The sequence below is a fragment of the Sabethes cyaneus genome, chromosome 2 (assembly GCF_943734655.1).
Source record: "Sabethes cyaneus chromosome 2, idSabCyanKW18_F2, whole genome shotgun sequence".
Classification (NCBI taxonomy): domain Eukaryota; kingdom Metazoa; phylum Arthropoda; class Insecta; order Diptera; family Culicidae; genus Sabethes; species Sabethes cyaneus.
The window spans coordinates 24,675,523-24,703,359 of NC_071354.1; the positions used below are offsets into that span (position 1 = coordinate 24,675,523).

The window sequence follows — 27,837 nt, forward strand, 5'->3', positions numbered from 1 at the left end:
GCCAAAGAAGGTGCAATGGACCACGGCAGCCGATAATGCATTTAGAGCTATAAAGGAACGGCTAATATCAGCCCCAGTTATGGCCAATCCTAACTTTACGCTTCCTTTTACGGTGCAAACCGATGCAAGCGATAACGCTATCGCAGGTGTCCTCACGCAGGTGCACAACGGTGAAGAGAAGGTGATTGCCTACCACTCCGAGAAACTTAAAGGCGCGGAACTGAATTACCATGCAGCGGAGAAAGAAGGATTAGCTGCCCTTCGCTGTATTGAAAAGTTTAGGGGATATATAGAAGGTACAAAATTTACATTAGTAACAGATTCCGCCGCACTAACGTTTATTATGCGAGCCAAGTGGAGGTCCTCCTCTCGACTCAGCCGTTGGAGTATAACTTTGCAGCAGTTTGACTTGGAGATCCGGCATCGGAAGGGCAAAGAAAACATTGTCCCCGATGCACTTTCTAGATCGCTAGAGAGTCTTGATGAAAAGCCTGAGGATAGTTGGTACAAGAATCTTTTCGCTGGAGTCAGCGATGATCCAGAAAAATATATCGACTTCAGAATTGTGGATAACGGATTATTTAAATTTGTAGCATCAAAAGCTGATACTTTAGATTACTGTTTCGAGTGGAAACAGTGTGTCCCAGCTTCATTACGAACCCGAATCCTGAAAGATGAACACGATGGAAATATGCATATTGGCTATGAAAAGTGCATTGAGAAGATAAAACGCTTATACTATTGGCCGCGAATGGCAGCCGACGTTAAGAAATATGTTTCCAATTGCGAATCCTGCAAGGAAAACAAACACTCCACGACCTCAACAGCACCTCAGATGGGCAGACAGCGTATTGCTACTAAGCCTTTCCAAATAGTTTGCATGGATTACATTCAATCTCTCCCACGCAGCAAGCATGGCAACGCCCACTTGTTAGTTGTCATGGACATTTTCTCTAAGTATTGCCTGCTTGCTCCCGTGAAAAAGATCTCAGCTGTAAGTCTATGCAAAATCTTGGAAGAGCAATGGTTTCGCAAGCTGTCTACACCACAAATTGTCATCACCGACAATGCGACAACTTTTCTGTCCCGAAAGTTCCAAAATCTGATGGCGAATTATGAGATTCAGCATTGGGCCAATGCTCGACATAGAAGTCAAGCAAACCCAGCTGAACGTCTCAACCGTACAATCAATGCTATGATTAGAAGCTATGTGAAAGAAGACCAAAAACTCTGGGATTCGAAAATTTCAGAAATGGAATTCGTTCTCAACAATACGGTCCATTCTTCTACTAAATTCAGTCCTTATTATGTGCTATATGGCCATGAAATTATAACTAGAGGGACACAGCATAGATTGGAAACAAAAGATGAACGTGATGAAATCGAGAGGGTTGATAAGTTGAGAGGAGTTAGCCGAAAAATACACGATTTGGTGAGCGCACATTTGCAAAAAACTCACGAAGATACAAAAAGACGATACGATCTTCGTCATAAGCGATACTCACCAACTTTTGATGTAGGCCAGCGGATTTTTAAGCGTAGTTTCCAGCAGTCGTCTGCAGGTGATAACTTCAACGCCAAACTTGGACCGCAGTACACGCCCTGCGTAGTACTAGCCAAGAAGGGCACTAGCTCCTATGAAGTGGCAGATCTAAAGGGAAAATCCTTAGGCGTTTTCTCTGCCGCTGATCTAAAAGCGTAAACGTTCCTAAAAAGGGATGAATTTTAGCAAAAAAATCGCAACATTTCATGATGCTTTAGTCGACTGCATGTAAACTGGCAAGCAAATGGTCAATTTTATCAATTGTTTTATCTAAAATTACCATAAACTTCCAGTCAGGCAAATGCAACGAACAGCACGTGAAAAATGCACAGGAAGGTGCATCCTAATGCAACCAGAATTTTAAATCGGCCGTAATGAAGGAAAAATAAATTTTTTATTACTTGAAAATATGTTGTGTGTATTATGTTTAATGTGTAAATTTAGAATTTTTAGGAGGAATCAGGAAAAGTAAACGGGAAATGAAGAAAATTGTAGGAAAAAGCTTGGTTTTGCTCGGTTGCACAAATGCATTTTTCTGACTTGTGTACAAGATTGTAAACAAGTTGAATCTCAGCCACAGTCAGAAAAGAATAAAATGCAGTTCGAGAATGTAGGTGAAAGAGAAAGACAGAAAGTATCGAATGATCTAGGTCAAGGTCACAGCAGCAGAAGTAACAAAATATAGAATATAGAAATATAGAAGATAGCAGAAAGGGGAAAAAATAGAGAATTTAGAACAATAGGAGTGATCACTTACCTGTGTATCGCATATCCCAATCCATAAAGCTCCACGTGATGGGCTACTATATCGGAATAACAGAATGAGAACTTTGTGAAATGTTTGAACACGAGGATAGATCTACTGGCCAGAATCTTTGTAAAAGAATAACGGGATAATAACATTTCACGGCGCGCGCACTGAATATTCTTCCGATATAGCACCACATCATAGTTCCACATGGTTCAGCAACAGATCTTTTACACAATTGACCAACAGTTGACAGTTCGTTCGATCTTTCGTTGTTTTCGCACGCACACCGATAAAATATGATAACGCCTATCAGTAAAGAGGTACTAGAGCGCAACTCCGACAAGTCGCGTGAAATAATTCATGTACATTTGCGTGAATTTGAAACTGTATATAATTACTCCGGAGTACAAATTAGAATAAATAAGCAGAAATTAGGATAAATTAGCCAGTAAAGATTTTTTTATAAATGTTTTGAATTTTAATTTGTTTTGCATGTGCATGGTTATTGAATTTTTAGTAGTCTTATTTTAAATATTTCTTTTAAACGATCGTCAATAAGCTGATTTGTGTGAGGTTACCACGTCTTAGGACGGTCGGATTTGATCGCTGGAGACCGGAGTCAATATTGATTATGATGGTCAGTATGGACAGAAGCCCTGAAAATGAGAGGAGTCGGTATTTCCGACGATGATAACTTATGACCCCGATACTCAAAAATACAAAACAGCAAAGTTTTCAAATCTTTTTGGATATTTGAATCTAGTATGGAGAGATGAAAAGTTTCACAAGCAACCGTAAGTGGGGGTAGTTTTGTCCGTGTGATCGTTATTTTGTGATATTGCAGGTTCAGCAGGTGGTGTAAAAGGTGTTGTGCTCATGTAATTCGTGATGGAAAAAAATGTTTACTGCTTAAACATTTTTTTACCCGAGCTGGGGGAGAGTGTAAGCGTTGGTAGCCTCCGCTTAGAAGGTTTCTGAGATTTATTGTATAATTCGTTTAAATGTTATTTATTGTAAAATGTAAAAGCTGGAAATGTTTGTCGTAGTAGATGGTTTTTCTCCCACAGTACCACCCAACACCACCCAACAGATAGCTAACAATCAGCCAATCAACCTTAAGTACGCAGCCTGTCACCTATCATATCCCACCACTAGGAGGAAACGATTGAAAATGAGGGCCGCGCGGATGACAGGACTCGCGTCAGATGCAAATATAAACAATCTGGCGGAAGGCTCAGCTTATGTACTTGGCGAGGGCATTAACCGTTGGCGTAGGGCAATGACCTGGAACTAAATGCTTATTTAAGTTACACTCAACTTTCAAAAACAGCATTTTGAAAGAGGACCTCAAACCGAACGGTCAAAAGCAGTGACCTAGTACAAAGCCAAAAATTATATACCATTGTTGAAAGTGCTGTGCTGTAAAAGAAGTGAGTGTAACATAGCGAATACAGGTAATGCCATCCCTACGCCGTTTTGCCAATCAAAGCCCTCGCCAGCCAACTAACGCCTTCGATGTTTTTCTCCCAGAACCCCGCAGTGTTTGTTTTAAAACCCAGAACGATCATCCGTTGAGCCAGACTCCTTTGGCGGATCGGCAAAGCCCGAGTGAGTCCTTCATCCGACGCAGAAGAAGCGGCAAGGACCGCTGGTTAACAGTTTCGACGTGCATCCAGGCCGGAAGCGGCGATCACGTGCAGCAGCGATTGGTGGTAACCGAAGAGGACGAAAGGTGGTGCAGGCTGTGTGTGTATGCTGAAGAAGAGGGGCCCCGTCGAAGAAATATAAAAGGTTAGATAGATTAAGAAAGTGGGTGGTACAAAGATCAAAGATAGAAGGTAAAAGTCCGGAAAGTGTGAATAAATTTGTGAAAAGGTAAATCGTGAGTTTTCCATCGACTATATCAGGTATCTCCTTGCTTTCCCGCGAAAACCCCAGGATAAGCGTGCCGACCCTGAGGCTTGTTTCAGGGAGTCTCAGCAACGCTCGCGGCTGAGGCTAAACCAGTAACTTACACAGTTTTATAGTAGTCATCAAGAAGTACTGGTGCAGCCCATAGTTTTATTAGCGGTTTTATGAAATTGGTCAGGAAAACCACTAGATGAACGTAATAAAACTTAGAATTATTACTTGGGCGGTACTGATAATCAGTAGGATCGTTGCTCTAGTCCCGTAATTGCAATTAAGGCTGCAAATTAAGGCTGTCAATAAAGTAGGGTCAGGTCTTAAAGTCCTTTATACCCAAGGCATTGTTTACGTAACCTTTGAACCACAGTGGACTGGGTAAAAAGGAATTTCTACAATTTATTTTTTGACACAAACTGCGCTCCCACATTCGTTCAGGAAGCATCATACAGCATCAGACTTTCAAGTGGAAGGATAGTAACGGTAGGAAATTCCAGAAACGCCGGCCCCAAACCGGACAAACAGAACGTGATGACCAAAACTTACGCAAGGAAGTTGTACGGGAAGTGGCTCACAAAATCGTTCCAGTCAAGTATACTTGACAACTGTCCCGGAATTTATCAAGTGTCGGCCTTGATGTAGGTTTTAACATTCATTACTGTTCTATTAATGTCAACCAGTAAATTTGAATAAACGAAGAGTTAGAAAAGCAAAAACTATATTCCTTTTCAATTAAATTAAAATCAAATCAAATTAAAAATATTGCCGTAGTGTTACATTCCTTTGTCAATGTTGAAAATACAATTATTGCGTTTTATATTACTGTGTTACTCAAAATAATCGACGAAAGCAATAACAGTAAAATCTACGCACACTTTACAGACAAAAAATTCTCACAAAAAAAGCTTCATCCCCCAGGAGGACGCGTGGATGCGTTTTGTTTTGATTGGTATCTAGTTGAGTATTCAATTAAAACCGATTTCGATTAAATGATGTGTTGAGAAGAGGGTTAATCTTGGTCACGTGGCACCATTTCAGCGAAGCAGCAGCGTGCTCCCAGCTTTAGCACGAGCGTCGAATCCTATCTCCTTTCGACCGTGCGTGTGTTGCGTGCTGCCTGTCCTGTCTCCTGTCTGTGTGGTGGATCTTCCCTCCATCCGATCCGCATACAGAAGCAACACAATCCGATTGTTGGCAAATATTTAACTTCACCCTCTTGAAAATATGATAATTTAGATTAGTTTTGTTTGAATTTATTATCTGCGGGCCGCCGCTGCCGCCACCAGCTGGTATCGTTGGTTGGGTGGGAGGGATAGACAGACTCAGGGAAGTGGAAATGATGGAAATGTTGGAAATTCGTACGTGAGTGAGCGAGGATTACTCCGACACGCAATATTTGGGTAACGGTGTTGGCTAACATGTCAGAAACAGATTAGAGCTGTCATGTTGAGGTAGCGGAGATTGAATTTCCCACCACGTCTGACTGACTGGTCGGATTTAGATGGGTTGATAGGCGTTCTCACGCCGTTTTGAAGGAAAATTCTAAGGGTTTGAACATTTCTATTGATTTTCAATTTAAGTATTTGAAATAATTCACAAATTACCTCCCTCTGCTTCATTAGCAATCTCAACTCAGCCGTAGAAAGTAAAAATACAATAAGAAAATAGCTTCAAAGGCCACCAAACCGATTGATCGATTGACCAAATTTGAACAACAAAACCTTTGCTGCCCTTCAGGATTAACGAACCGACACAAATCAAGTGGCCCGTTTGAGTGATCTGCTCAATTGAAGCTGTAGTAACCTTCTACAAAGTTTCCACCAACAACGTAGGGGGAGAGTTTGACGGCATCGAAATCGAATCAGGAAAAACCTGCCAGCCGGGCAGTCAATCCTGCAGTAACAGTAGTTTAACTAAACATTTTCCTTTTGTTAGTGCTTTTTTCCTCGACTAGAAATAAAATCGGGCAAACCTTCTGTTCCGAGTTTCATTCGCCCGCTCTGAAAGGAGGCTTTGTTTGTCAAACATAAATTTTCACCAAAAAATGACATCCGTGCCATTCAGGCGAATGCCGTTCAACTCGTACTGTTGTTTGGAAAATTTACGTTGGGAAAACCTGAGCATGGCTTGATGTATTGACTTTCGGCTAACTTCCAGCGAGGATAGAATGTGAATGGAATAAGAATTCACTCAATGGTAAGTGAAAGGAATGATCCATTTCAGTTTGGTCGTCTGACGAATGACGCGAATCATCTTTTATGAAGCATCTTTAAATGAATTTAAAAGGAGATTTTTAACTGTTCACACAAACTTTGCCACAAAAAGAGTTCAACATAAGTATTTGACATTTGTTTTTAATTTTTCTATACAAAGAAAACATTTTGATTAATTGCAAGTTCATCCTTAGAAAAATATTCACAACATTAATAATTCTGCTTATCAATTCGTCAATTTATCAGATAACCAATTTGTCAATTAGTAGTGTTCTTTTAATTTTTTTACTTCACAGATTCGTTAATTTTTTTTATATCTTGAACCAAAATAGAACGACTTTTTCGATCCGACTCTGAAAATTAACTTTTAATTGGGAAACTAATTGACTTTAATAACTTTACACTTAGTTTCTAACGTTTTAAAAACCATTTCTGTCAAAATTAAGCCCTAAAATTCAAAGCATTCTACAGTTGATTTTACACCCCTATCGAGCTTAAATTTTCATTGAAAAAGTTAAACGCGCCTCTCGTCACTCCCAGCCGTTCGTCGAAGCGGAAATCAAAATTTTACGTCAAATTCGATCATCATCGTCTTGCTCATGTCAGCCTCTCGGTGCCATCCCAATCCACTCCATCCCATCGTGGTTATTTAATTTAAAGATTGACCCAGATTAGAGCAAAACATGACACGTGGCACCTGTCATTTGGGCCAAATCGGTAAACGCCCGAGCAGTGCTCCGTCGCCCGTCGGGTTCCTTCTGAAAGGATGACAGCTAGTGAGTGAGTCTATTGTTTGATTTCCAGGATTCGAAAAGGTTTCTCCTGCGATGAAACGTGATGCGCAATTGTAATTTTCTAAATTGAAATCGTTGTGTTCGCAAGCATTACTTTGCTTCGGACGCGTCGTCGCCGGCGAGGACTTGCTTCGGGGAAGGGTTGCCCGGACGCGTGCTTTGACAGCTTCTATTGTGCTTTGCTTTTCTCGCTCGGTTGACTGTGGCATACGGATGCACGAACTCAAACGTCACCTCTCAAGTAACAGGGAGCCGCGAGGGTGGTGGCTGCCAATGTCAAGTGAGTCGCTTTTCTGCAATATGAATCCCGAACAATGGGAAAAAGATTGGAAAGTGAAAAACAATTACTTAAGTCTGGCGTAAAATGACGTTGACTCTGTTGAACATTACCGATGAATGCAATTTGTCTGATTGATAATTTGACAAATGATTGAATTTTTTTATGTAGTCGAAAATTTCAACAAGTATTTGGAAATACATAGTATTTTGGTTCATTTTTTGTCATGGTTTCAGCGAACTTCTATAAAACAATGAACAACTTATTGTAACCAAACACTTAATTTCGACTTCTGTTCTATCTAACAATGTGAATGCTTCAATTAGGAAAACATCTCATAACCTAAGCCTAATATCAAACGAACTTCCTATTCTTACAAAAGACGGGAAAATTGAACGAAAAACTTCCCATCCATTCATTCTTCCATTGTCAGTCAGTTGGCTCCTTTCATCGGTGATAGTCTAGTGCACTTTTGCTAGCCACTGATTGACTTAATAAAAAGCATCATTCCCCAACTTATCGGCTGTGCCAAACAAAGAGAAAAACTCGAAGAAACTTATTTAATAAAGGCCAGCCACTTACTTAACCTCAATCTCTTCCTGGTCGGTGGCGGCGTGCACCCCCCAAACAAGCAACAAACCCCGAATCCATCATATCCAGCCGAGTGCGTATTGACAGACGTATCGTAGTACTTGTCTCGGCCGGATAAAATCTCCGGCAAACCCAAATCCAATCGGATTTCTCCCCCACACAGAGGACACTTTTCCGCTTCAATCACAGTGGTTTCCTTGGAATCACTACATTGCTGACTGCTGTCGTCGAACGGTTTCCTACTCAATCCAGTTGCCCCTATCTTTCTTCCGTATGCACTCACACACACGTACACGGACGCATTAATATTGTTTACCGGAGTGTCGTTAACATCCTTTCGCCCAGTGTTCTTCCCGTTCATGACAAAATCCTAACTAGAAAGGGCTTGTTTTGTGTATGACAAACAATTATCACATAATCAGCAACGGCATCAATTGCGCTAACCACCCACTTCCACGCCCACACCCGGCCAACCACCGACCGAAGGATTCGTCGTCTACCCGGCAACGAATTCATTTCCCTCCTTGTCTATGATAGAAGGTAGGTAGGTACTTGTTTATCGATCCTATCATCATCATCATCGATATTGTGTCCCCGTTTACCGATGCGGCGACGTCGTTGGAAAGCATCTGTCGGACTAGTCAGCGAGACGGTAGCGAACCGGGAAACGGTGGTGGGGAAAAACAAGGAAATGTGCATTTCCCTTCGCGTCAGTTAGCACCGTTTTCAGATTTTCCGCGTATCGGTGCGCATCGGCTGATCCGGAAGGCTGCTCCGAAAGGGAGTTCTGTTCTGTTCGCAAAACAATCGGCAGGAGATAATTGAAATATCTTCAACCCCTTTGATTCCTTTCCGATAATCGGCGGTACATATCCTTCGAAGTGGTTTCTTTGGATTTAGGGCTATGAGGGTTGAATTTTTGATGCCGAACTAAAGACTGCAACTGGTTGCATGTTTACATGTCAATGTTCTGTTTTTTGGACTATCAATCTTCTGGTTTCGTTTTTGGTAATGGTAAATACCTGCAGTATATTTATCAAATTCAATAATTACTAAGTAACGATTGCAAACTAAAATGGGATTATTTCTTTATTTATTATATTTAAAAATTTGTATCTTTGAGCAATAGTTTAGTTTCATAAAAAATAGTTAAAGCTATGTGATTTTTACTTAGAAAACATAGTTCCCCGGATTTATATGCTCATTTAACTGAAAATAAAATCTTCTGCAAACTATCTTTGGCTGAAAATGTATTGAGCCTTCAACAAAACTGCTTCGACACCCTGCCGGACGGCCTTACAGCTCGAAGTTTAAAAACAGACACCAATGAAGCCTGCAAGTCGTAGGCGAAATACGTATCTATCACGAAGAAATATACATAGTAGAATTTATTTGGAAAAGTTTTGTTTCCTTTTTATTTAATTTCAGGACAAATTTCTGCATGATTCGAGAACTAATCAAGTAAATGGAACCAAATTTGGCATGTGGGGAATTTTGGAGGCATGAATTTATTTTATGATGGTTTAAGACCTCTCACCCCTGAGGTAGGAGGGGAGGACTCTCATACAAACAAAACAGAGATTTTTGCGTAACTCAAAAATGAGTCGAACTCGAGAAATTCGAGACTCTTCCATAAAACATTAGTCAATAACAAGACCACAAAAACTATCTATAGTATCAGCATCTTTGACTCGAGCAGCACGTTCCTGTTCACATTGATTTCAAAGCAGCATACGATACAGTCGATTAGGATCTGCACAAACAAACTGACACAAGTGATCAGAGCTAAATGAGATCGAGTGTTAGTGTGATGTGTGAGTTCGTGCGCATCAAGGGGTGCGCACTCTCTAATCCCTTCGAGACGCGGCGAAGGTTGAGACAAGGTGTCGGCTTATCGTTCATGCTTAACCTTCCTTCATGGTCTTAACTGACATTTGCCACTTTTGCAACTTAGAACTAGAAAGTTCCGCGCACTAGCTCTGCTCCTGTGAAGCTCTTGCGTCTTCCAGGTAGCGCTTCTTCGGAAGCTACCTATTAACTCCGTATGGAAACTCCATCCCAAGAAGGTTATTGGTTGTATTAACCATGTAACAGGTACCTAATTGGGGCACAGTCTTACAACCTAGCTCAACTCCTCCAAAATGAGTAATGGGTATCAGCAATTCGTAAACTGTGTACGCAATCAGGTCCAGCTACAAAAGACAGTCTTCGTTACTGTCGCAGTGGAAATTTTAAACCTAGTGCCTTTCTGGCATACGAAAAAATCCTTCATGCTTTTCGACATCGCTATTGAGAGTATCATCCCAAGAGCGGACAACTCCTAGGCATCGCAGATGAATACGATGTCACAACCAGTAACTTTGTGACGGCGAAGGTAATCTACGCTAGACTGCAAGCGGAGAATTAGGCTAAAAATAAATGCGTCGAAGACCAAATACAAGAATAGACTCATAGACAACAACCGCTGACGGCGTCGAACTGGAGTGGTAGATGTTCTTCGTCTTTGCTTCTGCTTCTGCGTCACTGATTCGGTGAGCGTCTCGATACACGCAAGTCGGCTTCAACCTGGTCGAGCCATCTAGCATGTTGGGCCCCTCTCTTTTTGGTGCCGGTGGGGCCCTTGAAAAGAACGGATTTCACTGCAGAGTTGTCCGGCATCTTTGCGACATGGCCGGCCCATCGTAGTCTCCCAACTTTCACCAGTTGTACGATGGGAATCTCTCTAAGTAGTGCGTGCAACTCGTGGTTCATACCCAGCTAGCATTTTCATATGTATAAAAAAGGTAAAAATCAGCATTACGTACAGATATACATGCTAAATAAATCGTATTTCATGCGCAAAACTGGCATATCCGTACTATTTTGGAGGCGATATACGTGATTACGAATAATTTTGAGCGTTACGACTATATAAGTATTTATATACGATAATATCCGATTAAGCGCGAGTCGCTCCGTACTACTCTACGATTTTGTGCTGAAAATCGTATATATGTCAATCATTATCATTAAATACGACAAAAAATCAACTTGATCCCACTTTATCCAGCTTTAGTTACGATTTCGAGTTTGTTAGGAGATATTTACGATAGTTTTCGTACATTGATATACGAGTTGGTGCTAGCTGGGTACGCCTTCGGCACTCTCCGTTATCCGTTTGTACTGCGCCAAAAATAGTTTGCAACACTCTTTCGTTCAAATACGGCAAGTGGACGTATGTATTCGGTATGCAATACAGAGAGTATAGACTACAGAGACGATAAGACACTCACCGTTCGTATCATTACAATCAAACGTTACAACCAAGAAGCATACACCGTCGTACGAAGCTAACAATGTACAAAACTCTCGCTAAGCCGGTAATTCTTTACGGATTTGAAGCTGCTACGCTAATTCACGCTGAACATATGCACCCTTACCGTTTTCGAGTGGTAGGTGCTACGGACGATATTTGACGGAGTACAAACTGAAAGCGGAGAGTGGTTAGTTACAGGCATTGATTGGAGATATTCCCATCCCTACCAGCGCAGTTGTTATAAACTAGGTATGGTAACCGAATTATGAATAATTTCAGTCATAAATAGGTTGCAGCAACCAGAAATAACAAAAGTGTGCTACTTGCGATCCTACATCCGGTGAAAGTCTATAGGTTACGGTGAGCCGGACACGTCGTAAGGATGCCGGACGACAGAGCAACGAAAACGGTTCTCTTCAACAATCAGACCAGCACCAGGAACAGGGAAGCCCAACGTGCAAGGTGGCTCGACCAGATCATAAGTGACTTGTGTAAGTGATAAGTGATAAGTGATTAATCTATTTTGGTCAATGTTTTCATCAAATATTTGTAGGGGGAACATTTTATGTGAAATATTGATAGGGTACTCGTGGACAAAAAAAGAGTTGGAAAGGGAGTTTCCCAGCTTATAGTTGGGAAGGGATTTATTCTAAGGACCGTTCTGGTTCACGACGGACGTAGTTTATAACATATCTCGCACTCAGCCAGATTTCCAGCGACCCTTACAAGGCGCCATTCCCAAGTAACATTAACGGTTTTATTACACCGTTATGATGGTTTTCGTTATCAAAATTGGTCATAAATGCCGTTATAGGAGTACAATAAAACTCAAATTGTTACTTGGGTTGTGTCTCAACGTTGCTTTTCGACAGCTTTCGTCGCGAGTTTCTAGGAATAACGAAACATTTAACACTGAAATGCAACAATGATATGCTATTCCTCGTCTTCCGATTCCTGTCAGTAGCTCATTATTGAGAAGCTTGGCTACAAAAGTCGCTTGTTGATTCTTCCGACGACTCTCTAGCGTATCCAAGTCTAAAAGCTGGCAACGGTCTTCGTAGCGGGGAAGATTATTAGGTAGATGCCACGGCAAATGTCTTAGAGCGATACGGACAGATCTTCATTGCACACGTTCTATTCTAGCTGTCCAGCACAAGTTATGGGGATTCCAGATGATACAGGCGTTTTCAAGTATTGGTCGTACTAATGCGCAGTACAATGCCTTCAAGCAATACGGATCTTTAAAGTCACGAGCGATTTTTGTGATGAATCCCAGTTGCTGCGAAGCTCTTGAGATGACAGCAGCATATTGTTGATTGAACGTGAGCTTGTTATCCAACAGAACACGAAGATCATTAATCTGATCGACGCGTTCTAGAAGAACTCCGTTTATCTGATAGTGAAATGAGATAGGCACATTACAACGATGAAATGATATTGCAACACATTTGGCAATGCTTTCTGTTAGCTTGTTTCTGTTACACCAATCAGCGAAGATGTCCAGCAGTGTTTGCAATCGGCGGCAATCGTCAACAGATTTCACAACTAGATAGATCTTTAGATCATCGGCATATACCAGTACGCATCCGGAATCCAGCAGAATAGCAAAATCGTTAAAGTACAAGGCGAAAAGCAAAGGCCCCCAGTTACTACCTTGTGGGACACCAGAAGTATTACAAAATTCACTTGAAAATGTCGATTTCAGCTTGACACGTAAAGTACGGTCTGTAAGAATGAACTCAACCACGAAGTCAGTCTATCAGAAACACCCAGTTTAGAGAGCTTGTGCAAGAGTATTTGATGATCTACTGTGTCGAACGCTGCCTTAATATCTGTGTACACAGCATCGATTTGCGTTCCGGCTTCCATTTGTGAGATGCAGGTACTGGTGAATCCGATCAAGTTAGTCGACACAGAACGACCCGGCATAAAGCCATGCTGGTGAACTGAAATATAGTTTCTAGTGCTGCTCAGGATTACGCTTCTGACGATGATTTTAAAAAGCTTTGATCCAGCAGAAAGACTTGTAATGCCTCTGTAGTTCCTACCTTACGTCTCGCTTTCCTCCCTTCTTGAATACGGGAAACATATAAGACTGTTTCCACAGCGTAGGAAACTTCCGCTGATCAAACGATTTGTTAAAAATCCGACTGAAGGGCAGGGCAAGAGTAGTAGCGTAGCGACAGAGAATATAGCTGGAATACCATCGGGACCAGATGAGTAGGAGCTCTTCAACTTCTTGGCACCAGCAATAACCATATCTGGAGTGATGTCAAAAACATCCAGATCAACTGCACCATCAGGGACATCCGACACAGCTATTTCAGCATCAGATTGTGTAGTACAGCCACTCGCGAACACAGAAGAAAAATTATCGGCAAACAATTCGCAAGATTCGGTAATTGTCGACGATTCCATTCCACCCAGGATCACACTAGAAGGAATGGAAGAGTTTTTCCTCTTGGAGTTTACGAATGTCCAAAAGCTTTTAGGATTATTTCGCAAACCAAATTGCACCCGCAGTACATAGGATTTGTAAAGAGAACTATTCAACCTACGGTAAGCGTCACTGGCATCTTTGAAAGCGCGTTTATTTAGCGGTGTTCGTTGCTTACGAAGTAGTTCTCTGTTTAGCTCTGTTCAGTGACCTCCGCCATTTTCGAAAGCATGATTCACTTCGTTCAATCGTCCATGCTCGAACGATGGACGTTGACTATTTCGGACCATAGAGTTGCCTGCATTACGGTTTGTGTTATCCATCTAGAAGTCATCACGCTCTTGACTAGTCAATCGTATGTAATGGCCTTTAGGAGTTTCATAGCTCGACGGTTCTATTTTTGTGAGTGCCAGTCATCAACTGAGCAAAGGGATACAGTTGGCAAAGCAGTTAGGTAAAAACTGCGCTACAACGTTCAGGAATGCGAATATGGCATAGTGTTTCAATGTGCCGGCCGCTCCTCATATAGGTGGACCATGGGAGATGATGGTCACATGGGCGAAGGCGGTTTTACGAACAATTCCCAATACCTCACTTTTGTTAGCTGCGGTTCCGTTTCACAACTAAACTTTGCTTTTAGTTGACACCAATTTTGTTTTGATTTGGTTATTACGACTGGAGTAGAAAATATCCAAACTAATTCCAACGCATATCGTATTCAACCGCAACTCTTTTCAGATCTTCTGTTACCGGAAAGTACTGTTAATATATATTTCTATACTGGATCATTCAATGGCTTAAATGATACTTCTATTATAACTATTTGCCCTGGTTGTTCAAGAATATAATTCATTTCACTTTGTTTCGCAACTCCACTGACGGGCAACGATTGCATTCGATGGATCACATAATGGAAAGCGACCATTTTGTGTTTGAAAGAGCGGTTTGAATTGTCCCATATTACCCTTTTAGTACCGTCTTCCGGGGTGAGATTGTGCCAAAAAAGCATAGGCTTTTGTTCTTTAGCTTGTTATACACACAATTTAGCGATTAAATTGATTTAAAGCCTGTAAATATTAGAGATGCCAATACAGGGGAGTATTTCGAAAACCGGTTTTTCGGTATTCATAAATGCAATACCGGTAAAATCGGTAAAAACCGGTAAAAGTTAATACTTAAAACTACATTCAAAAATTATATGATTTGAAGAAGATCTTTCCATAATCAATGGTATGTATGTATGTATGTATGGGGATAGCCACCATCACCTCAAGGGTTTCCCATTGTATGCAAGTAGAATTACTGCAGTATCGAATTTATCTACCCAGTAACTTTCATGTCAATGCTGTTCGTGAAGGACCAAAAGGGGTTGGGTGGATCTATAAGCAATGTCGCTTATATGATTCCACGGGAATATAAGACACTCCGGTTCCTAGATACATAACTTCGCCGTGCAAACTTATCTTGCGTGATGATTTGTGTGCTAGAAGAGCGCGTCAAAATCCTCTCCGACCTTATATGACTTGGGCTGGTTACCACATCCCTCATCCAGTCTTTGATTCATTCGATACCCTGATGCTCCCTTCCCTCCCTTTTAATGATGTATATGTAAATGTATTAAATAATGAGTAATATGAATATATAATATATAAAGAATATCTATTATAGTGGCAATGATTCTTCACTTGTTTATGTATCGCAGTCATATACTAATTAATAACTATATTCTAAAAGTACATTCAATTGTATAAAATTGTACACTGTATTATTAACCGAGTCAGCCTCTCGATGGGCCAGCAAAGTCTGCGACTGTGTAAGGTTTAAAACGGACAGCACACAAGAAAGACATCGCCACACATCAGTCTTCAGCCTAAAAAACAAAAGGCCAAACCACTACTTATCTAAGCACTCGTCGGAACGTCCTCTGACCACTCTACATATCAGACCTTACACATGGGAAGCATGGTACCCGTACACTATGTACAGATTGTTTGCATGATGGTCTCTTATTCCCACCACTAGCAAGCAAAAACACTAAAACACGAACGGCGATGATATGGTTTATTCATCAGCGGCTTCAACGACAAGTAGCGCAGCAGCGAAATGCACACACAGAAAGCACGAAGCTATGTGCTGGCAAAAAATTAACAAGCCCCAACTACTTAACTAACACACATGCACTTTGCATTTGATACACATTATTATACGAACTGCAGACAGGGTTGCCACATGCACAGATTATTCTGTGTTTAACAGATATTCGAAAGAAATCGCCTGTACAGAATCTGTATGCATAGAATACAGATTTTCGCCAAATTACACAGATTAAACAGATTTTTGAGCTTTTACATGAGAGTGAAAGAGACGGAAATAGTCAGATAAAAGGACTCTATCTCTTTCACTCTCATTGTTTTGCATTGGACAGATTTTTGCACAGATATCTTTCCTCGCCGTACAGATTGTCAGATTTTTCCAAGAAAAAACACAGAATTATATGTGGCATCCCTGACTGCAGAAACGGAATTTTTCTTGCGCTGAGCACACAGCTGAGCGAGCAATATCATTGCTCGAATACACAGACATGCATAACCGACAAAGGAAAAAGCTGAAATAGCTTGGTTCGGAATCGCACTTTCCATCACAATTAGCTCAAAATATCACTCATTTCGATCCGCGGGGTACAAACTCATCGTTAGTCACTCTTGCTTATAGCAACTAGAGGCACTCGCGTATATTAAATCAAAACGAAAACTACCGATCCTTCGATCCAACGCATCGCGAAAACACACAAACGTCCGATCTCTCTGCTTTCCCATACTGAACTGAGATCTTTCCATAATCAATGGTACCCAATTTCTTTTGGCATAACTAATTGACCATGTAGTTCATTAAAAAACCATATTTAACAATGCGGAGAGAATTTACCGTGTCATCTTTTAAACGAGAAAATAAATTTATGAAAAAGCTTCCGGAGGCAGAGAATCTCCATTCGGTTTCCATGGAGAAAGAAAGAACAATTCCTACCGGTAAATTAGAAATGCGGCATTGGAAAACCTTTGTTCAAAAGCTTTTGATAAGCAGCTTAGATACTGACATTTATGATAAATCAATACTGAAGGTCAGTTGATTTGGTTCCTCTGCCTGCTCTGTTTCTGAATTTATTCCTTTGACTTTTGAAATAATAAAACATCCTTGATGCCTCGAAGAATATTACAAAGTCATCACGAATAGTGCGGTTAATTAGAAAACAAATGAATTCAAATATACGAACTCTCTCTGAAATTCTACCAATACAGCAGTGGTGCGATACCTGAAAGGTGTTCCGCGAGTAGTTTCAGAGTTCGTAGAGTTTGCAATTTTTCCGGTGCAGCATTTCAACAGCAGCCAAGACTGGTTCTAGCATTGTGGCAATTTCTTGTTTCTTCATGAATTCCTCATTGCTTAAGTAAAGCGTATCCTTCGCAAAGCGCTACGACCAAGAAGCATACGTCGCTGTACGAAGCTGACAATATACAGAACCCTTATTTAACCGATAGTTCTTTACGGACTTGAAGCTGTGACGTCGCTCACAGTGGAAATACGCGCCCTTGTCGTGTTTAACCGGAAGATGCTGCGGATAACATTTGGCTGAGTACAAACTGAAAGCGAAGAATGGCGGAGGCGTATGAAATATGAAATATGAAATAAAGGCATTGCTCGGAGAGATTCCCATCGTGCAGCTGGCGAAAGTCGGCAGGCTCCGGTGGGCTGGACATGTCGTAAGGATGCCAGACACTAGTATAATGGAAGCAGTTCTCTTGAACGACCCCATCGGCACCAGGAACAGTGGGGCTAAACGTGCAAGATGGCTCGACCAGGTCGATAGTGATTTGCGACTTATGACATGAGACGACTGGAAAATTGGCGACGAGTAGCCCATGGAATGAACCGAGCGGAATGGAGTCGACTGCTTAAAAAGCACGAGGCACACCGGCTCTATGCTGACAGCGGTGAGGTATTTCAGAGTTTCCCGTTGGCAGAACTACATAATGGAGTTATTATTTGTAGAGTCCGCAATCATGAAATTAAGTTTACCCTATGCTTTAAAAGTTTTACCAGCGATTCAGGCTTCTTGAGTTGTTATTTGATCTTGCAAGAAATATCGAAAATATCTGTTTATGATCGTGGAAAAACCGGTAATTCGGTATTGTAAAATAGCCCGGTAATACCGGTAAAACCGGTTTCGGTAAAACCGGTATAGCATCCCTAGTCCATATATACTTGAATATTTAGTTACAACCTCCAGAAAGATGGTTTAGTTACAATGAACATTGATAATATTAAAATTACATGAACTTTGGCACAATCTCACCCCTTCTAGGGGGTTACATTGTGCCAAAACCATAAAGTTAAGCTAAATACCTAATAAATAAACAGTAGAGTATCTATGAACAATACACATGTATAGAACAATATGAATTAGTCCCTATGGGGTAGACCATGAACCACGTGGGCAATTAGAAATCGGGGGATGACCAAAAACAACGCACTTTACAAATTATAATAAAACGTATGAACGAAAACTACACGGGGGGTCTACAATAAGTATGTACGTGGTATAGACAGTTACTAAATATGTGGAAGCGTCTCCAGACTTTAGAAAGGGGAAATTAAGGGGCGAAAAATCTCAGAAGGCTTATCTATTTGATCATTCAACAAAGTTACTTATTTACTTCGTTTGAGATACATACTTCGGCAAAGGACAACCAAAATCAGCCTAACCTTTAAAACCGACTTTATATGTAAGGTAAAGCATATTTGTCTCAGAGTTTATTCAAAGGATCTAAAATTTCTAGAGGAAAAGTAAAATTTAATTATTTGGCAGACTTACGATACTGTTTGCTCTTAAAAAGATAATGCCATCTAAATTGTCAAAATATTGTGTTCCCTAGTAAACAATGCAAGTGCATTGATGTACACTGACGCATTTTTGTTGAGTATGTGAATTTCACACTCCGAACCGATCGTTATGTTTCTGCACAATCTCACCTCGTGGAGCTCGGAAAGTGCAAAATTTAGAAAAAAAAAAATGTTTTCGTAATCAAAAGCCGTCCAACGCATAAAACCCTTTCAATATATTGTAAATGAATATTTTATCTATCTCCAGAATAGCAAACTAAGGTGATTTCTTGTTTGGGTCTGTTTATCTGGGACAATCATTGCAAACGTTTTTTCCCAGTATTTTTAACCGTAAAGTTTGAAACACTTTTTAAGCCAAACTGTACTCTAATATTTGTTGTGTTCCATTACAAGTTATGAATAAATATGTTTTGATTCAAATCATTTTGAATTTGAGCCATCGATTTGCATAGATATAAGGCCATTGCAAATCATATTTAAAGGTTTTGTCACCCCCCCCCCCCCTTGGAAATTGGCTTGAAAAATCGGGGGAAAAAAATAATTTGTAGGATATGAGTCATATTTCTTTTTATAAAATCAATTGTCTGTGGGTTCTACAGTCTGAAAAACTCGGAAAATGAGTCTCCGAGTTGAATTAACGCTTCTAGCACGAAACAGAAATGGAAATTCGAACAATGGAATTTCCGAAAATCGTCCAAAAAAAATTCCTTCGTTTTTGTCTTTTTTCGTATATTTTTGCATAGAAAATAATAAAGTATATATTATAAGCAAGAATAGATTCGGTTTTCACGTTTAAACCTTAAATAAAAATTCTTAAAATTCATGTTATTTTTGCACGATTAAAAAATTCACTTTGTTTTTTTTCACCCCCCCCCCCCCCCCCCCTTCAGTGGTAGAACACCAGAAGGACAAAAACTTTATAAAATATTTGTAATGGCCTAATTTATTTTTAAATACAAACATTAATGGTTTTTGGCACAATCTCACCCCCGTGGCCCAATGTCACCGCGGATGGCGGTATTCCAAGTTTCCAAGTTATCTTGTCACACTAGGAACGGGAATCTGCGTTCTGCTTCAATGGAAATCTAATGTTTTTGTAAATGTAAGTAATAATATCGAAAAATTGTCCAAGTTTTTCTTCAACAAAGATACAAAAAACAAAGATACAAGATACAAGATACAATACACATATTATTACCAGTGGTTTGGTAGATTGCTTTCATAGAATTTATTTTCTGTGTTTGACATAAAGAACTCACATAGAAAAGTGAAAGAGGGATCTCCATGGATGTCCCTTTCGTTTGTTTATAAAATTACATAACAGTAATTATTAATTGATTTTGTTTCTGTCCATCTATTATCGCTGTGCTGGTAAAATAGCTAGTCTTTTAAATCGATCAAGATTTCATTCACTGGAATGCTTGGAAACAAAACCGTCACGACGAATAAAATTATTATATCCGGAAGATTTCAAGTTTTCAACGCAATCTCCTGTGCTCTAAATTGATCGACTCGGATATTTCTTTGGCGTGAATTTTAGAATTCTTTCACCAAGCATTTGCCAATTTTTCAGTAGGTACTTCCACCGATTCCACAATTTTCTTTATTTTATACCCAGTCCATGAAATCTTGGCAGACCCTTTATCGTTCGAAAAAGAGGGTTTTACCATGCAACTTCTACGAAAGATTTACAATCTTTCAATAGATTGTCTACAAGTTTCACCATACTAGCAAATGCCTATTAGGGCTGTTATTAATTTTTTGGAGATTGTTTCATCATACTCAGCTTTATCCATGATAACAATTTTGTTGCCTAAGACTGCTTTCAAACAGAACAGTTTTTCTACGTAAATTCTAGTTTACTTCACGTGATTAAGTGTAGTTTGGAGGTCTACATCGCGAGGCCTGCTTTGAATTTTTGGATGTATATTTGGTTTTAACCTTCCGTTACTCGCGCCAACTTTTGTAACACGGATACTCGCGCGTTGTATTTTGTACAACACTTTTTATCTCGGAATATTTCGGAATCCTGGTTATATAAAAAGTTACTGTCTGCAGCAAAGTTAATCAGTAGGTTAAGACCTATCGTTTAGGGGATTAAATTTTATAAGTTTGTCACCAGGTGGCGCCAAAACCCGCTGTAAATTGTACATCTTACAATTGCGGCCATATACAAGTTGCTGCATTTGGAAAGATCCTTTTATCGTTCCTAAATGATGTAGCATTCTATTGATTAATTTTTTTTCTAGTAGTTATCATGCTTTCTTAGATATTTTTCACATAAATCATCTCATCATATGATACCATTTCTGAAGTTGGCAGAAACTAGGGCATTTGTGGTTAGAAAGTAGGGCTGATGTGGAGTTTTGATTTACTTGGGCAGGATGTTTAGAAAGTTTTTTGGACAGAGATGATACATAGTGTGAAAATTGGATACTTCCGTTCATCAGCCTAGCATTTTTGGTCCACTAAAACATTTTCTGAAAACAGGATCATACAAATAAACAGATTCCGTAGATAGAGCACATTCAGAAAACTAGCTCATACACTAGCGCCGTGAAGTCACGAAATTATTAACTTTTGCACTCCTGCGGAAAGACCATCAACTGCTGAAAAACTTTGCTGTATACAGAAACCATTTTCCCTTTTGAAGAAATAAGAGAAAATTCCAGTACGGACCAAGTGCGGTACCCTTCACACGCCGCTTGTATCGTTTCTGCTATTTCGGTTCATGCTCATCTATTTTGCTGAACAGTTTAAAGCATTAATGTATAAAATAATTATGACATTTTGTTCGTAATAAGTTTATTGAAGAATGCATTTTGGTTTGACATCGATCTGTTATTTTAAAACAAAATGGCATCCAAAAATCTACAAGTGTTGTACAAAATACAACAGCGCGAGTAACGGAAGGTTAATTATTTATTACCTTGCATGTTCTTTTATCCACAGACCAGACCAGAAAAGAAATACCTTTCAGTTCCAAAATTTGGCTACAATGGAAACCAATTTTACTCTACATGCTCAGAAATATGCTAGAAGCATTGCAGATAATATTCCGATTTTTAAGATGCTTCAGATTCAGTTTTATCTCAATGTTTTTAGTGTCTTTGTCTTTTGTGTTGATTTTCAATTGTGTTTCTATTTACATTATATTTTTACTAGCTTAATTGTTAAGTGTATAGCACAAAAAAATAATGTCCTTACAAAAGCCGCATCTAATGCATGTATGGTTTAAGTTGAAATCGCTGTACTGTCAAAATTTTCTTTTCGCATTGTTTCAATAAGTTGGACTCAGCTTTGTTCCAATATGATTTCAGTATTTTTGTCTTCATTAAAAAAGTCTGATTATAAAAACAAACAAAAAATTACAGTTTCAAAACGAAAAATTTAAATTACAGAAGCACCTAAAAAGCGCTCGCATACATGTTTGTTTGTACAATCTGCCATACAAAGGATCACATTTAAGCCGTCTATCTACGCTAAATGACAAAACGCGAACAGTCGCGAAAGTTCCTTTCTGTACCATATCCAAAACAGTAATTACTACACAACAACCTCGCTCTGAATGTAACATTTTCCAGCACCACTATTTTCCCATTTTTTTTCCCTCCGACTGGGCGTATGTATGTTGGTCCTGGTCCATTGAGTGATACACGTCAATAGAAAGAAAAAACAGCTCGGGCTTGTATCCAGAGTATTATTATTTTCCTCGAAACAATAGAACCCGGTACAGAGCCGGCCATTGTTTCGGATTTTAAAACATTATTCACCGTCACAAAAGGGAAGGGAGGCTGCGCACAAACACACAGAAGGGAATGAAATTGTCTTCCAGCTAGCGTTCATTCAGGATCACAATGGTGGTGCTGTTTGGTGTATATGTGTGTGTGTGCGCTTTCATACATACACTCGGCGCAATGGCAATGCAATGGGTGGAACACTGTGGACACTGAAAGTAGTGAACGAATCTACACAGTGAAAGGAGAAATGATACATTGTTCCTCTGTAAACTGTAAGCTTCAAACAAGCGCCAATGGATTCAGAATGATTTGCACGAATCATGCTGCTGTGTTGTGCTGATGTACAAGCAACATATGCACGCACCCAGCCAGTGGGGGGGAGGTACACCTTCTAAGTCCAGGGACCTCAGCTGGCATGTCGGTGGATTCGAGGTTGGCCTCGGATTTCCTACCTGTGGCAGGCAGGTAAAAACCTGGAACAACCGAGAGTGTGCCACCGGGTAAAGTGTACCGTAGCCGCCTGCCAGAGCGTTTTTGTTCTCTTCAATTATATGTTGAATTTCCCGAAACACAGGGAAAATGCTGATGGGAGGAAACATGTGTTGCCATATATGGCCTCCCATTGTTGTCCAGCGCTCGGTTCTTGGTTCTCCTTTGGTTTCTCGCTCGCTCGGGCGAGAACTGGAGAACTGCAGAGAGCCGACTACATCCTTGTCCGGTGTGCATTTGTGCTAGAAAATGTCCGCTCAGTCAGCCGACATCGTTCCCGTCGTCAAAGGTGGTTGTCCTCCGGGAACAAGCGCCAATGTGGTTGAAACAAGAAATTATGCGCTCTACCATTTAGACTGGTCGTTGCAAAAATTTAAACTTGAAGTAAACTAAATTGCCACATACCAGGATAAACGTTCATCATAGATTCCATTAAATTGAACAATCCTTTCGGTTTGAAACACAGTCAAGCAAAATAAACCGCTCCCAATCGGGACAATAGCTTAAATTTACATGCAAACTTGCTAGCCCGGCGCAATTTCAATTCCGCAATAGTCCTATAATCCGCACATATAAATCACGGCTATCGATTTTCGTCCAAGTTTTCCAACTCAATTGTTATTCCCTGTCGAACACAACATAAATTTTACACAAAACTCGACCGGCCGTCGAGTCGAAGGGAAGGAAACAGAAATATCGCTATATTTACATCATCATCAATTTTGTATGTTTTCACCTTCCGAATGGATTATGTATATTTCTGTCCCGTCCCGAGGACGATGAGGACGACGATGACGGTGTGTATTGAAATGACAGCCCGCTGTTATTGTATGAAGCGAACAAATAATTGAACGGGCGTGGGCGAAATCGAGAGTGAACGAACTGGTCTCTTGCTGCTGCTGCTGCTGCCTCTACTACCGTCATCACCCTGCCGCACACGGAAAAAATATTGACGAGGGAAAAGTGCCGATCCTCTTTACATACAGACCCACCGGCCGTAACAATGAGGATCTGGGTTCGGAATCGAATTTTCGATTTTCTCCGTTCTTCTTCTTCTGCCTGCTTGGAAAAGCGGAAGCAGATTGCGCCGCGGCGGGGGAACTGAACTGAACTGCCGTGTGTACCTTTTGTCATTGCAGCACCACTCGATATATAGCAATAATGGATTAGAAGCCGGAATCGAAGAAAAATATTGTAACCAAATTCTATTGTAGTCGGAAGCTCTGCACGTACTGAGCCCTAAGTACCCACTGCAGCAGCAGCAGCCACTAGGTAACGAGGAAAATCGATTCCTCCGCAATGGCAATGGCAACGTAACGAGAGAAAATTTTTAAAGTGACTGAATTGCTACTTACCGAGCCGCTTGGAGATCTCTGAGTTGTGCATTTTCGGGTTGTCCTGGGCGATCTTCCGCCGTTGCAGTCGGGACCACACCATGAAGGCATTCATCGGGCGTTTGATGTGTTCCTCGGCGGGTTTCTTCATCATGGTCTGCCCCAGCAGGCTGTAATAGTAGGGAGAACTTTGGACTGTTACGTAAGACTGCTGATTCCTTTTCCGGATCGAACGAGGGGGGCAAAAGGGCGGCGGTGAGGATTAAAGATATTTGTGAACTCGGGACGGGTTGGTCTAACTCAGCGGTTCCCAACCTTTTTTCGGTTCGCGTACCCCCTGACGAATTTCCCTATACTACTCTGCAGCGAACTAAAGTTTTGGCGAACCCCCATTTGGGAACCGCTGGTCTAACTGATTAGCTTTTGAGAAACTCCAAGCTCGGGGTTTCACCATTAAGACATTTTTACATTAAATTTTATAATGAAAACGAGAAGTGCGTTCCAGCCTGGGTCCACCCGAGAAATTTGGGCTGGATTTGAAATTAAATTTCAATAACTTTAGACTTAAGATAAGACGATAGATTAGCATATGGATTTGAATTGGAAGTTGAACTTGGGTTTAGCATTACCATTACCACCAAATTTGATTCAAAATTGAACTGAAAATTGGGCTTTAAACTTGAGTTGAATTGGAACTTAAATTAAATTCATAATTGGACTTTGAATCCAACATAAATTAGATTAGAAATTGGAATTGATGTTGAACTTGAAATTTGGATTGAAATCAGACTTGACATTAGAAAAGCATTTGACTTAAAATTGGGCTTGATATCGGATATAAAATTGAAGTTGAAATCAGACTTTAAATCAGAGTTGAAAAACGAATTTGGAATTGTCTTTGGAACATTAAATTGGACTTGAAATTGGACCTGAATCGAACTTCATAAATTGTATTTAATATTGTACTTAAAATTTCGCGTTAAATTGTCCTGATATTGCACTTCAAAATTGGAATTAAATTAGAGATCAAATTGTATTTAAAATGGGACTTGTAATTACACTTGAATTGAACTTGAGATCATAGGGGAAATAGCAATTAAATTAGACTCGAAATCGTATTTAAAATTGCATTTAAATTGGACTGAACCCATTGACGTTGTGGAAGTTGAACTTGCACTTGAAATCGGTTTTGAAATTGAAATTTAATTAGTCGAGAATTTGGCTTTAAAATGGGACATTGAAATTACACCTCAATTGGATTTCAAAATCACTTGGAATTAGATTTGCAATTGACTTTGAAAGCGGATATTAAATCGCACTTGTTACAGAACCTGAAAGCGAAGGTTCGGAATGGGTTACTAAATGGTACTTAAGTTCGGATTTAAATTGGACTTTCAAATTGAATTTGATTCGAAATTAAACTTGGAATTGGACATGAAATTAGATTTGAAAGTGGACCTTGAAGGAACTTTACATTGCACTTGAAATTGGACTAGAAATCAAAAAAAATTGAAACTACATTAGACAAGAATTTGGTTTTAATATGGGACATTGGATTGGTCTCTACTTGAAATTGTATCTAAAATTGGAATAACTAAATTAGATTTGTATTTGGACTTAAAATGGGACAATAAGTTGGATTAGGGACCGAAGGCGAAATTGGATTTTAATTGAACCTGAAATTGGCTTTAAAATGGGACATGGAAATTGGTTCTCAATTGAACTTCAAGTTAAACTTAACGCTTAAATCGGAAATAAAATTACACTTAAAATTGGGTCTGAAATCAGAGGTGAAATTGGAATAAAACTAAATTTGACGTTGGTCTCAAAATAGGACATTAAATTGAAGTTATGATAGGACATGAAAATTGATTGGAATTCAAACTTCAAATTGGACTCGAATTTAAGGTTAAAATTTGACATGAGATTGAATCTATTTCTACGCAATTGATTTACTTATTGCCTATTACTCAATACCGGGCTGAATTGATGACTCCGGACTTCCCAGTTGCACCTAGAGAAATTATTTTGTTATGCGTTGAATTCGTTGGGCCATTGCAAATTATTTTTAAAGCTTTTATTACCCCCTTTTGAAAATGGCTTAAAAAATTAGGAGGCAAAAAAATGATTTGTGAAAAACAGACCAAATTTTTATTGTAAAATCAATTGTCCGTGGGCTTTACAGCCTAAAAAACTCGAAAAATGAGTGTACGGAACACTTCGAACACAGAACAGAAATGGAAATTCGAACAACGGAATTTCCAGAAATCGGAAAACGTATTAAAATTGTTTTTGAAATTAGACTTAGATTTAGTGTTTTGGACTAGAAGTTTTACTTGGAATTAAACATGAAATTAAACTTGGAATTACATTTGAAATTGGAATTCAAATTTTACTTGAAATTGAACTTGAAATCAGAGTTTAAAATTGACTTAACATTCAACCCAAAATTGGAATTATGTTAAACCTGAATTTAGACTTATATGAATTTGGATTTTTTTTCAAACCGGACATTGTCACGAAATTACACTTGACATGTTATTTGAAATTAAAATTTCAATTTTTGATGTTATTCTCTCACACGTTTCACTTCTTTCCTGTTCTGTTTTTTTTTTTCAGTCCTATTTTCCCCTTGTTGTTCCGTTTTTTCTCCTTTTCTGTACCGTTTTTTTGGTTTTTGCTCGCACTTTCTTTCCGTTTCGTTTTTTTTCTCATTTTACTTTTTTTGTATCGTGTTTCCTGTTCCATTGTTCTGTTTTTCTTCGTTTCCTGTTCTATTTTTTATTATATTCAGTCCTATTTTTCCGTATGCTTTTCACTCGTTTTTTGATTTTTCTTGTTTTCTGTTATTTTTATTGTTCTCAGTCTTTTCTCTTTTCTTTTTCCCTTTTTTTCAACTGCAATTTTCGTATTTTTCCAACCCTTTTCATTTACTTTCCTTCTCATTTTTCACCTGTGTCTGTTCTATGTTTCTCTATGTGATGCTACGTTTTTCCTTCTTTACGTCCTTTTATACTGTTTTTGGCACCCCTTTTCCCTATCCTCATCGGTTTTCCTTTTATATTTGCCGTTTTCCGTCTTTTTCTCTTCCGTTTTACCATTTTTCTAATCCGTTCTTCCTGGTTTTCTGTTTTCCTACTGTCTCCGATTTTTGGTTCATCTTTTTCCATTTATATTCCATTCGACCACTTTTTCCCGTTTCTTCTATCGGTTTTCTTTTTACTCTCTCGTTATTTCGTTTCTGTTGCTTTCTGTATTGCTTTTCTTGTCTCGTTTACCCTCTTTTTTCTCCCGTTTTCCTTTTTTCTACGGACTGTTTCCTATTTCTCTGTACTATTGGTCTTCTCCAGTTTTTTACCCTTTAATTGAGTCCTTAGTATCCTCTGTTCCGTTTTTCGTTTGTATTCTTCCATTTTCCCCCATTTTCAGGCTCGTTTTTTCTTTTTCTGTTTCTTTTTTTGTCATTTTTTATCCTGTTTCGACTTTTTTTGGTTCTGATTTTCGTCGTTTTTCGCTTTTTAACTCAATGTCCATCCTATTTTTCAATCGTCTCTTCCGACCTTCCGGTT

The 27,837-nt window shown here is 39.5% G+C and overlaps 1 protein-coding gene across 2 annotated transcripts in view; it reads right to left on the reverse strand.

The window, feature by feature from the left end:
- The window catches only part of LOC128738268 (SOX domain-containing protein dichaete), a 165,830-nt gene that overhangs the window by 78,006 nt on the left and 59,987 nt on the right, over positions 1–27,837 (reverse strand). Inside the window, exon 3 of one of the 2 annotated variants that reach the window (XM_053833275.1) lies at positions 24,290–24,438. In XM_053833275.1, coding sequence (XP_053689250.1) covers positions 24,290–24,438 — 149 coding nt within the window. Of the gene's footprint in view, positions 1–24,289; positions 24,457–27,837 lie in introns of both variants that reach the window. The other variant, XM_053833274.1, reaches the window with a different exon arrangement.